The sequence below is a fragment of the Myxine glutinosa genome, chromosome 14 (assembly GCF_964187855.1).
Source record: "Myxine glutinosa chromosome 14, kmMyxGlut1.1, whole genome shotgun sequence".
NCBI lineage: Eukaryota > Metazoa > Chordata > Myxini > Myxiniformes > Myxinidae > Myxine > Myxine glutinosa.
Genome location: NC_136274.1, coordinates 19,900,613 through 19,913,727, shown reverse-complemented (window position 1 = coordinate 19,913,727; position 13,115 = coordinate 19,900,613). Strand labels below are relative to the sequence as shown.

Sequence of the window (13,115 nt, the reverse complement as noted above, 5' to 3'; positions counted from 1 at the left end):
GAATCCAGCGAATTCGACCGTGTCCTGACCAAAATGGAATTTCGTCGGATTTTGCGTAATCCCATTACGGCCGCACAGGTCGAGCCAGTTGCATGTCTGAAAAAAGCTCTCTTCCAATGTGTCGCTCCACATGATGGTATCATCAATACATTTGGACTTGTTTTTGAAGTCCGATACAATTTCGTCAAATCGTCTGGAGTATCCATCACCTGAAGCGATGTAACCTTGGGGAGTGGTGCAGTAACGGTATCGGCCCCATGGTGTGATGAACGTTGTCAGATGGCGGTCACATTCTCTGATTGGAACGCTGTGATAGCCATTCCAGGCGTCTGTTACCGTCTTTTTGGTGTTATGTGGCACCGCCATTGCTTGATGGAAGGGTGACTGGGTGTGGTGGGTCTCACGTGTGCAGTGCGCATTCAGTGGTTGCAGATCAACTGTCCTCCGTGGGGTCCCATCCTTCTTTGGACAGACGACCATTCTGCTGCACCATGTCACTGGTTCACCAATTGGCACCGGTTCCAGAACCCCTAACCTGATGTCGCGATCGATACCAGCCTTGACTTCTGCCTGCCAGTGTAAGGGGACAGGCACTGGGGTGTGCACCGCTTTTGGTGTTGCCTCGGGGTCAACCATCAGTGTGAGAGGCGGACCTTCCATGTGGGGTAGTGGCTGGTGTTCGCAGACATTGAATGTGCTGCTTTTGTAGTACTCCAGTAGCCATTTCTCCAGCCTCTCTCGGTTCTCGTCAGTGGCCGGAAATGGGATAGATGTAGGCAGTGTAGGGGGAAGCGATCTTTCCGGGCAGTTACAATTTGCATCGATAACTGCTGCCACTGCAGCACCAACTGTGTTGGATTCGCCAATGGTTGGGAAGCTACTAGACACGAGGCCTAGATCGACGCATGCTTCACGACTGAGATACATGTTCCGTGTGTCAGGTGAGATGTAGCAGATTTGTCGGGTTTCAATAATGTCGCCATTGGCTGTGCGACCAGACAGGTGTAGGAGCATGGCGCCGATAATCCGGACCCTTCCACTGTTAACAGCATTCATCTTCAGGTTGACAGGTAACAGGTCTTCATTAAGCAGCCCGAGTTTGTGGAAAATATTAAGTCCTGTGAGGCAGCTTTGACAGCCAGTGTCGGCCATGGCCTGGAGCCTGGCCGATTTTGGTCGGGATGACAGTGGCTGGCCGAAATGGTCATAAGATTCCTTATCGATCCGTGCTATGAGTTTTATGTACGGCTGTGGTTGAGACTTCTTCTTGGTCCAGCCAGAGAGGTGGTCAAATATATGGTGGTCGAGGTGTAGTGGAGTTGACAAGGTGGCCATGGCCCTTTTAATTTGCGGCTTCCAAATGGCCGTTTCTCGTTCCGTGACAGAGCAGAGGAGATCGTGGACCTGGCTGCTTTCTTCCACATCATGAGCATCCATTGATTTGTCCGTAGGTTTGTTGTCCGCCTTTTTCGTGCCTCCCCGGCAGACATGTGCAAAATGGCCGCGAGTGGCGCATTTACTGCATGTTTTCCCGTAGGCATTGCAGAATTGACGCCTTTGGTCGATGTTCGGCTGTTTGCCATGACCAGTTTTGCCGCAATAACTACAAATGGCCGCCTGCTTGTCGGTAGTGATCAGGGCTCTTTTGTTCTTCCAGTTTTTGTATTGGCTTGCGCCATGAGCGCCTTCACTATCGAGCAAGGCATTCTGGGAACGTTTCCCTGCTTCCTTGGCCTCGACGAAAATGAGAACTTCCTCCAAGCTCATGTTCTGATTTTGATCGCCGAGAATGTCCTGTTGTATATCTTGATCGGCGAGTCCCCGACATAGGACATCGCGAACCATGTCCTTGGTGTAGTTGACATCAGTAGGGGGATTGCATGAGCATACAACAGAAAACTTGCAGATCTCAGCTTGACCAGCCAGACGGGCTGCGTAGGTACGAATTGGTTCTTCTCGGTCCTGTCGCATGTTGTGGAGGTTTACGCGGGACACCATGGTATTCTCCTCTTGGACAGCAAGGGACCGAATGGCTTGTAGTATAGCTGCCTCGTCCTTGATTTCAATGCGTGGGTTGCTGCGGTGGAGGTCACGTCGTAGGTTATCATCACAACATTCAAGGAGTTGAACGCGAACATCATTGCCGATTATCTGGGTCGCTGCCTTGTAACCATCCCATCTTCTGGTGAAATATTGCCAATCTTCGCTGGTACCGCCGGTTTGGATACGAGGACGGCTGACTTTGTCCGGTTTGGCTGGTGCAATGGACGTGTGAGTCATGGCGTGGATGGAGAGCTGGATAGCAGCAACGGCATTGTCAGTGCTGTCAGTAACGTAGACACAGCTCGGGAAGGGGCAGACTGCAGCAGGCATCTTCAGATGAGTTGATTGTTCATAAACAAGAATGTATCAATTGAATGCAGGTTTATTAGCAACAACGATGAACAATCAATCTGCAAGACAATGAAAGCGATGGTAGATATTAGAATAAGATAATAGATACAGAATATGCAAATAACAATGCGCAGTATTACACAAGATGAGAACGCAATAGAGAACAGCACCATACAAGAGTTGTCTATATATATATATTTATATATATATATATATATATATAAATATATATATATATATATATATATATATATATATATATATATATATATATATATATATATATATATATATATATATACAGTCGGACCCATCTATTCGCGGTTCCACTATTCACGGTTGATAAAATGTGACGTTTCTCTATTCGCAGAAAAGTGCCCTGCAAAATTGCGTTTTTTTTTTCCTATTCGTGGCCGTGTTCCGCGAATTCGTAGTTTTTCAGGGGCGAAAAAAAAAATTCACAAGCTGTTAGCTTGACACATTTATGGGACCCATCTTTTACCAGCCATGCAGAAAGCAGCTGGATATACGTATGCAAAAAAACATCTACGAGCTACGAACTTGACGTGCTTCTGCAGCCGCTAGCTTGATATACCATATTTATAAAACCCATCTTTCACCAGCCATGTACCATATAAAGCAGCTGGACATATGTATGCAAAGAAACATCTACAAGCCACGAGCATGACCTGCTTATACATCCATTGCTGTGTGCTCGCGTTGTCATGGCTTTCGCGGCCGCGAATTCTAACCGAATTTTAGCCGCACTATAATCGAGAGCTTCGCGGGATGTTCCGCCAGCTACGAAAACAATTCAACCCCACTAGTTATAGAATTCAAGTGCTTCATTAAATCGATTACAATTTGCAATTTACAGTAAAGCATCATCAGAGATCTTACACAAGGAAAACGCTTCGGGGGATGTTCCATCAGCTACGAAAACATGTCAACCCCATGAGTTATAGAATGCAAATGCTTCATTAAATCTATTATTGAAATTAGCAGATAGGCTCAATACGGCATCCAATAACATCCCTCAAAAACAATGGGCAGAGTATTCACCCCTCCCGCAGCTACCCACAATGCTCGCATTCCTACATATACATACTGTGTCCTGGATCTTGAGCATCCTTCTCGTTCCGTTGCTTTGACCTGCGTTTTTGATTCTCGCTCTGCTCATCGTTCAATTATGGCTCCCAAGCGCAAGACCAGTGCCGGAGATGCGTCGACTACCAAGAGGCAGAAGAAAAGGATGTGCCTGAGCCAGAAAGTGGAGCTGCTCGACCAGCTTTCGAGAGGAGAGAGTGCAGCCTCTGTTGGCAGGCATTACGGCGTCAACAAATCTACCGTTCACTACATACAGAAGAAGGAGAAGACCATTCATGAGAAAGTTTCAGGGAGTGCTGCATTGAGTATGAATGTGGTCACCCATGTCCGGAATGTTCACATGGGAATGATGGAGAAGACTCTCAGAATATGGATCGAGTACAATATGCAGACGAGAGACTTCATGCTGAAAACCATGATGCTGAACCGTTCCCTAGACCCGCTCACCGAGGACAAGTTGGAGGCCATACCAAAGGTTTCTGAGGAGGAGGATGTGGGTATTGATGAGGAGGAGGTGCCAAGGTCCAACCTCACATTCCAGTTCCTGGGCGAGTTGCTGCATGACATGCGGGCGCTTGTCAACAAGTTGAAAGATGCTGATCCAGTCGTGGAGAGGTACCTTAAGTTCATGAGGGGCTTGGATTATGTGCTGCTCCAGTACAAAGAGCTGCATCGAAATGTTGGGCAATGTGTCAGGCAGCTCCCCATTACCCATTTCTTCAGCTCCACCTCAAGACCTCCACAACTCTATATCTGCACATCAACAAGGTATTGATGAACACCCTCTCCTGCCTTCCTCTCAGCGTCCTCACCAGCATTCTCACCAGTGTCCTCACCAGCATCCTCTCCAGTGTCCTCACCTTCGAGGTTCGAGGAATTCATGGGATTTTAATTCATCATCATCATCATCATCATCATCATCATCATCATCATCATCATCATCATCAATTGAAAGTTGCATGTGTTTGTAAAATAACAATTTTAAATGGTACATGATGGTGTTATGTTTTTTTTTTACTTTCACTGTACGGTATGGTTATGCACTTTTAATAAACTGTAAGCGCATTCCTTCAATAAATCGGAAATGGTACCTGGTGTTGTCGTTTTTGTTTTTTTGTAAGTATTTTTTTGTGAAATTGTAATCGTGTGCATTTGCGGTCGAAAACATTTTAAACTTTAAAAAATTTCCTCTATGAATCAGGAACCGCCAGGAACCGATAACCCACCCCCCTTTCCCTATTGAAACAATACCACAGCATATATTCAAGGGATTTTAATCGACCTTCGTGGATTTTCATCGACCTTAGCAGATTATCGCCGACATTCGTGGGTTTTGTCCCACCATTTCTGGGTCTTTCATTGACCATCGCGGATTATCTTCGACATTCTCTGGATTGCCTCACCATTCGCGGATTTTGCCTCGCCATCCGCGGTTTGGTCCTCGCGAATTTTTGCAACTCGGAAACCTATCCCCCCCCCCCCCCCCCTTTCCATTGAGACAATGCCCCGCTATTTGCCGGTTTCGCAATTCACAGATTTTCCAGGAATGTATCCCCCGCAAATAGCGGGGTCCCATGGTATATATATATATATATATATATATATATATATATATATATATATATATATATATATATATATATATATATATATATATATATATATATATATATATATATATATATATATATATATATATATATTGTTGCGGATTCGTCACTTCAGTTGTTGTGGTTTTCATCCACTGTAAATATTTTTGATTCCATGTACTATTATTGTTTTCAAAAGGTTTATTGCTTATGAACTGTTTTCAAAAGGTGAAAAAGTTAGAGTTAAAAGAAACCGGAAACCGGATCGGGAACCAGACGACGAAGAGGAAGAAGAGGAAGAAGGTGGAGCGAGTGAGTCGGAGAAGAAGCGTAGCTGCTTCGAGGTATGGAGCAAACGTTGACGAACGAGAGTCATGAGTGAACTTCGGGTTTCCCAGGAAAGGGATTCCTGCGACAGAGTTGTTATCGCTGTGACAGATCAACCTGCGTGACAGGTTTTGTGGTTGATTCCGGAGAGAATCATCAGAGTGCCGTTACGCCACGAGAGCGGGCCGTCGGCCATTTTGACTCGCGCAGGACTTGCGCTTCGCTCAAGGTTTCATCTCGCTTCAACCATTTTCAACGCATTCAGATGTTAATCTGGTGTGTGTGTGTGCAACGTGGCTTTTGAAGGTTAATTTGCGGTTCGCCGACTGTGAGCCGTGAAACGTCCATACCCGAGGGTGGGATTTCCCAGGCGCCTTTGGATTTCCCAGTCGCCTGGAGGGCGCCTTTGCGCAGCTTTGGCAGCAGGACTGTAACTGCCAACCCAACGGGATTCTGGTCTCGATTATTGGACATTGTTCTGACGATCGCTGGAGCGGATCGACTTTGGCTTGAAGCCGGAATCAACTTTGGCTTGAAGCCGGGATTAGAGACATTGGGAATCTTCTTCTTTTCGTTCACTTGGAGCACAGTGAGTTATATTGTACGAACCTGATGGTACCATCATAGGAAATATATATTGGTTGTACAATTGATTACTATTGTTGTTGTACTGTTATTCTTGTGTGATCTTAATACAATACTTGTTTGTTTGTAACAATTGGTGTGGCTTCACCATTGATCTTTGACATACAGAATAACACATTTTTCTGCCGTGACTCCTCTCGGGGCTCGGAGGTACACCGTGACCAGGGGGTTTGGGGAGGAGCACGTAACAATATATAAATATATATATATATATATATATACATATATATATATACATATATATATATATATATACATATATATACACATATATATACATATATATATATATATACATATGTAGTTAATTTAGGATGATTTATGAACACAATTTGACTACTTCTAATCACTTGGAGAGTGGCAATTCAAAGGAGTTTCTGCGGGTCATAACTTGCGAGATTGTGAAATAAACATTTTGACTGCCACTTTACGCCCAGCACCATTTTAATTTTAATGAGGTAATGAAAAAAAAAAATGTAATGATGCAAGTAAAAGGGATTAGGGTGGGAGAGTGGGTGGGGGGGGGGGGAGGGAGCAGACAGTGGATAGGGAGTTGAGAGAGGGGAGTTGAGGCTTAGGGAGAGGATGTTAAGGTCTTGCAGCGTAGAAAGTGGGTGGTGAGGACTTTGTGTGGGGGAATTTCTGTGGGTACCTAAGTTTATCGATAATATTACATTTGAAATAAGAAATTGTGACATTTAAATAAGACCCAAGATGATGTTTGCATGTGCTGTTCATAGTTGAAAATGGGATATGCACCAGGGTATGCTCGTATTATTATTATTATCAAAACAAAATGGCCGGCTTCAGGGAGAGGAAGCTCAAGGTTGTTCGGCACAGAGAGTACGCCGGAGGGTTTTGGACAAATGTCCAGACTCCGCCATCTGCCAACTGCAAGAAAATATGTCAAACATTTTCTTCTTTCACGGGAGTTTTGCCTCTGCTGTTCAATAATGCTGCTCCTCGGTGCTTTAAGGTCCAATTTATTTTTAAATTGACAGGATCGTAGTTCAATGTAATTTCCCAGTTGCTCGAGAGAAAGCTGACCAGTATCATTTTGTTCATGGTTTGGTAGCAACTTTAACTATTTACAAGTACAAATGAATAAGCAGTGAACAAGAAGTACCCTAAGAAGGTTGTCACTAAATGGTCTTATCTGGTTTCCCCTAAAAACGGTATACTTAGCCCCAAGTTGAGCAACTCTGAAATGTGTACAAATACTTCTCTTTTATCCAGAGCCACACCATGACAAGTGGTGCGTTTACAGAGGAACAACTTCAAGCATTGTCCGGAAGACTTGAATGTGAAGGACCAAACAGATACCTTTATGACTTCACAGGCAACCTTACCCTGGAAGGAGTCACGTGAGTTACATTACTCTCATTATCTTTGGATTGACAGGACACATGCTTGTAAGTTATCCTTTTTGAAGGTTAGTTAGTTTGTAATTTGTTCAGAGCGATAGCAATACCTCACCTATTCTTCGTGAAAGACACCTAGAGATCTTTAACGTCTACCAACGGCCAGTACTGGTCGATGGATCCTCTGGCTTAACCTCCCTCTGATGGACGGTACAAACATTTTTTTTCAATATCCGAGAATATATAAATTGGAAAAAGATTATCTATCTAATTATATGCATATAACAAAAAATAAGTATCGATTTTTTTTAACCACCTGCCTAATGTTCATACCGTTCACTTTCTGAACGGTGAAGCAGCATGCAATATTGAGCGGTGTACGTTTCACATTTTTTATTCTATTCCATTTCTGGATTTTAACGGTTAAGGTGTCTGGCTTAAGATCTTCGGATCTTGAGTTTGAGCCCATGTCAAGCTGTTGAATTAACACCAGTCGGGTTGACTCAGCCTGTCATCTTTCCAAAGTTGGCAAAATGATTACCAGCTTATTGGGATGAATGAGACATTCGAGTATCCTGTGTTGGAGTGGTGACCCGTCCAGGATTGTGCCCAATAGCCAATGAAACTGCTTCAGCAGCCCTATGGATTGGTTATTATTATTTATTTTGCAAGTATAACCTTTCGTATTTTGATTTAAATGACCAAGCTCAACACAAATTGATACGTTCCTCTAAACGAAGAAACATTGCAACATATATGTATTGATCGGAGCAATATCAAGTTGAACACTCAAAAATAAAGACTTTGGATGAAGACTGATTATTAGGGATTTACTCTATCACTGCATTAAATAGGAAGTTATTTTTGCTCATTAAATAAAAATCCTGAATTACTCATAAAATAAAATTTGTCGGTATGTACTATTTTGTTTGAAAGAGAATAATTCAAAATCCATTTGTTTGCGGCACACCCTCGAGCGCATGGCCACCTGCTTCAAAACAATCTTAAATTAAAAAATCAGTTTGGAACAACTTGTCTTAGTCCTGATTAATTTTTTTAATTTCTACTTTTTCATCTCACACATTCTTTTGAATTAATCTAAAAGTCAATGCAATAAGTATTTGAATTTTATTTCTTCTGTTTATGAAAAACCTAAAAAATGTATGTATTGTGCACCAATTTCCATCAAATCGTGTATAACAGCACAGGTAACAAAGCTCTGATCTGCATTGTCCTCGCTCTGAAAAACTGACAACACAATGTCCACTTTCCATTCCAGTACGGTTCCACTAGCGATGCGGAGTGAACACGTCACTCCATCACTATAAGCTGCCTCTTTCATACAACATCATTCTCCATTGAGATTAGGGTAGCACAAAAATATAATTTGGCGAGTCCATCGCTGTTTTTTATATATATATATTTTTTCAATTTATTAAAATCATTTAGATTCATTAAGAAAAGTCAAAAGCTGTGTTCTTCAATTTTGGGGAAACCACTTTTATTTTGGAAACTGGTGACCTCGAGTAGTTATTTCCTTTGTAAAGAATCATCTACAAAGTGTGGAATGACATCAAATTTAGATCAGACAATGCAGGTGAGGCAGGTTATCAACCTCCATAAAGTTAGTGAGCCAGATGGGTTTTATTGACAATTCAATAACAACATGGGCATTACAATAGCTTGCTTATTTACTGCACTACAGTCAAAATTCCTTATGAACCGGTACCTTGTATGTGTACAGGGTGTACCCACTGGGACCTGAGCAGCTACTGTTGCGTGGAGCACAACTGAGGAACACACAGTGGGCGGCTGGACTTGTGGTGTACACAGGTCATGACACCAAACTCATGCAGGTAAGAAATAAAAAACATGTACAAGGTTTTTTTTCGAGTTTTTGCAATAAATACATTGCCTGTAGACAAAAAGTGTTTCAACTGGTTTTGTTGAACTCGTCACTCTAATAGCTATAATATTGTTTATGCATAAATCTTTATAATCCCCTGTGCTGTCTTTCCCTGTCCCCCTGTTCCCCCCCTTTCCCGGTCCCCCTGTGCTGTCTTTCCCTCGCGGTCCCCCTGTACTGTCTTTCCCTCGCAGTCCCCCTGTGCTGTCTTTCCCTCGTGGTCCCCCTGTACTGTCTTTCCCTCGCGGTCCCCCTGTGCTGTCTTTCCCTCGTGGTCCCCCTGTGCTGTCTTTCCCTCGTGGTCCCCCTGTGCTGTCTTTCCCTCGTGGTCCCCCTGTACTGTCTTTCCCTTGCGGTCCCCCTGTGCTGTCTTTCCCTCGTGGTCCCCCTGTGCTATCTTTCCCTCGCGGTTGTCAGCTCTTTCACGAGCCTCGATTCAGTATACAAAAAAAAAAAAAAAAGGAATAAAAGTGAATGTGTCAGTCTGTGTGTGTGTCCTCCATAACTCCAAAACCATGAAACCTAGCAGCCCAAAACTTTGCATTATATACTAAGATAACTTTCCGAAAAGTGGGTGCTTGGGTAAATCTAAACACTCCTTTTAAAGAGAATTAATAGCTTATCTTAAAGAAAGGCTTTATCTTTTATCAGCCCAACTTTACATCGCAGGGGTCCTGGCTGCCATTTTGTTTCGGCACATTCAAACGTGCCTTGATTGGAAACATGATCTACTCTCACAGACTAATTCAAGTATATAATCAAAATCTCTGTTCAGGTTTGAGGATCGGATCTCGTGGACTAAATAATTGTCGAAATCTGGAGTGAAATCTGAAAATGTTAAGAAATTACCGGTTCTTATAAATAAACGTATTCACCAAGCGTTGGATTGTTCACCCACCAATAGGCAACGTGGGCTGGGTTTAGACCGTTTGTCTGCGTTGGTTGGAGAGTATTTCCTAAGAAGATTGATGTAAGTGCTGTGTTTGTATCATCTGTGCTCTTTAAGTAATCTTGTGGATGAAATGGCGCTTAAGGTATGCCCGGTCATACTAAACACCGCCTGGAGACATCCGGAGACACTTTTCTTTTGAGCAAATGAACATTTTATTCAGCAGTCGGAACTGCTGCTAAGTTCAATTCCACAGTTAAAATTTTGAAATTCGGCTCAGGTTAAGAGATTCTATAGCTCATCACGTTTTAAGTTATACGGTAATTACATAAAGGCACCAACACCACCCGGAGAGGAGAGTTGTACGTCAGAGTCCAGAGGGGAGGGGAAGAGGTGTGATTGTAGTTCAGGCAAGATGTTGGGGTGTGAGGAGGCAGGGGAAGAGGCGGGGTGGGAGTCCGGAGGGAGGGGGAAGGGTGCGGTGGAAGTCCGGAGGGGGATGGGGTAGGAGGAAGTGGGAGGAGGGAGGGGAAGTGGTGGGGTGGAAGTCCAGAGGGGGATGGGGTAGGAGGAAGTGGGAGGAGGGAGGGGAAGTGGTGGGGTGGCAGTTTGGAGGGAGAAGGTGAGCAGAAAGTGGCAGTGGGAAAGGTAGGATGAGGGAGAGGAAGGAGAAACTCCTCTTTTGAGCAATTTCCCTCGTTTCAAATACGTTGAAATAATGAAACCCTCATGCTTCAGGAATATAGAGTTCTCCCACTTATATATTAACAAACAAAAGGTTTTAACTGATTTAATTTGAAGAATCCTTTGTGGGATGTGAGGAACAAGTACCTGGCTGTGGGAAAGACCAAACATACATCGAATAGCAATAATAAGTTGATGCCTAGATTTCTTTTTTAAATTTCTTGTCCACTATAATAACCACAAAGATGTCTTTCTGTAAAATTGTCTATTTTTATCAATTCCATACAACATTGATCTTGTTTTTGCAGAACACTACAAGTGCTCCACTGAAGCGCTCCACGGTAGAAAAGGCGACCAACCTGCAAATCCTTGTCCTCTTTGGCCTTCTCCTTATCATGGTCTTCATTAGTTCGGTTGGTGCATGGCGCTGGACCATTTCTCATGCAGCCACGGACTGGTACTTGGGATATTCTGGTAGGTGATTCTGCAAGAGAAAGTTCCTGCTTATGACACCCCACTGTTTCAGTACCAAAGTTGGTCTCTGTATAGAGCTTCCCCAATAGTAAGTAAGATAATGTACCAGCTTATTATGTTGGTTTCGTGCTCCAGAGCTATCTACAATATAAAACACAATGTCCGTTTGTGTGTTTGTGTGTTTGTACAAATGTGTGTCCCTCTTCATAAGGGTAGGTTTTAAAGGCCAATCTTTTAACACGAATGTATTTTCACTGCGGTCCATTTTTGAGGATAAAACAAACTCGAAGAACGTTTTCCATAAAAGAGTAATTATGTCGCTTCTGTTGGAAATGTAGACGGTGGGTTTAAAACCGAGCCTCAAGGGCGGTGTACAGAAACGTTTTTTTAAATGACAATAAATACAAAGCGCAGGGAGGTGACATTTGCTGTGAATGATGTGCAATGCACGAAAAGTAAAACGAGTGTTCATTTACATCCTTATGATGTCTAATAAATAAAGAAGATATAAGCACACCCAACACTAGGCCGAGGCTTCAGACTTTGGCATGCTCAATAAACAGGCTGTATCCGTATCCTTCAGGCTGTATCCTTCAGGCTGTATCCGTTGAATAAACTGTTCCAACCCGTCATTTTTAAGGGCTTTTTACTAGTGGGAAAATAAACACCAATTTTTCCAGTTATGAAAATATGAATTAGGAGAACTCTGTCCTTCAAATGGAAAACAAAACCAGCCATCTTGTCTGTGTGTAGCAGTGGTCCTTTGATCCCAACCTCGCACTAACCTTGTTTAATATCAAGTGAGAATAATTATGGTTTCCACACTTCCAACACTGTCAATCCAGTTCTGCAATTTCCATATACCAGTTGTAATTTTTGTGTATACAAAATCAAGTACTCATAGCAGAGTGAGGTGACATTACAGTGGGCAAGAGGGAATATACTCAGTGTGGCAGTTAGGCTGCAGTTGGACAAAATGAGCAAAGGAATGAATAAACAGGAAAAGAGGAGAGAGGAGGGGAGGAAACACGGTAATGTGCAAGTAAGAGGGTTGGATGAGGTAGGGTTACTGAGTTTAGAAAATATCGTGGGTAGAAATGGTGGATAACATGTGACGGTGGTGTACAGTCAACTTGATGCCCCGGAGGAAAAAGTGGGATTCAACTACATCCAAAAGGAACTACATCCACCAACAGGCAAAAAGAGGGACAACAGAGTGGAGGTGGACATTGAGCTTAAATTTTGTGAGTTTAACCAGGAGGGGATATGAGAAAAAACGCATGTGTTTTGGAGTTGAGGGACGTCCGTCGGAGCACTGGGAGAGCTGAAGGAGCAAGATTAGAGGAGATGTGAGAACGAGCCTTGTACTTCTGTCTCTTATCACATGATGATGCCAATAATAATCAGCTTTGTAGATGTTTCCAGAACATTGTAGATGTTTCCAGAACATTGGAGAGGGTTCCAGAACTTGTGAGCCCCAATGATCGTAAATTGAAAAATCGAAACCTGAGTGATTGTGCGGGCTACTGTCTTCTATTCAGGTGTCACAGTGTTATAAGGTCGGAGTAGCAAAAATAGCAAAACGTTAACAGACGGACAGACTCGTGGACGGCCATCCAAACATCACAACCCATTTTACAAGTTCATCTCTTTGAGTTTCGAGATGAGATGACGTAATAATAGAAACCCAGACTTCAAAGAACATCGTGATTATTATCCCGCGTTGGACTTACGGATTT

General features: G+C 43.1%; 1 protein-coding gene across 2 annotated transcripts in view; it reads left to right on the top strand.

Moving 5' to 3' along the window:
• LOC137439469 (phospholipid-transporting ATPase IA-like) overlaps positions 1–13,115 on the top strand; it is a 238,304-nt gene that overhangs the window by 125,276 nt on the left and 99,913 nt on the right. For both annotated transcript variants that reach the window (XM_078768165.1, XM_068135239.2), the window contains 3 exons: positions 7,299–7,426; positions 9,168–9,279; positions 11,211–11,376. In XM_078768165.1, coding sequence (XP_078624291.1) covers positions 7,299–7,426; positions 9,168–9,279; positions 11,211–11,376 — 406 coding nt within the window. The remainder of the gene's footprint in view (positions 1–7,298; positions 7,427–9,167; positions 9,280–11,210; positions 11,377–13,115) is intronic.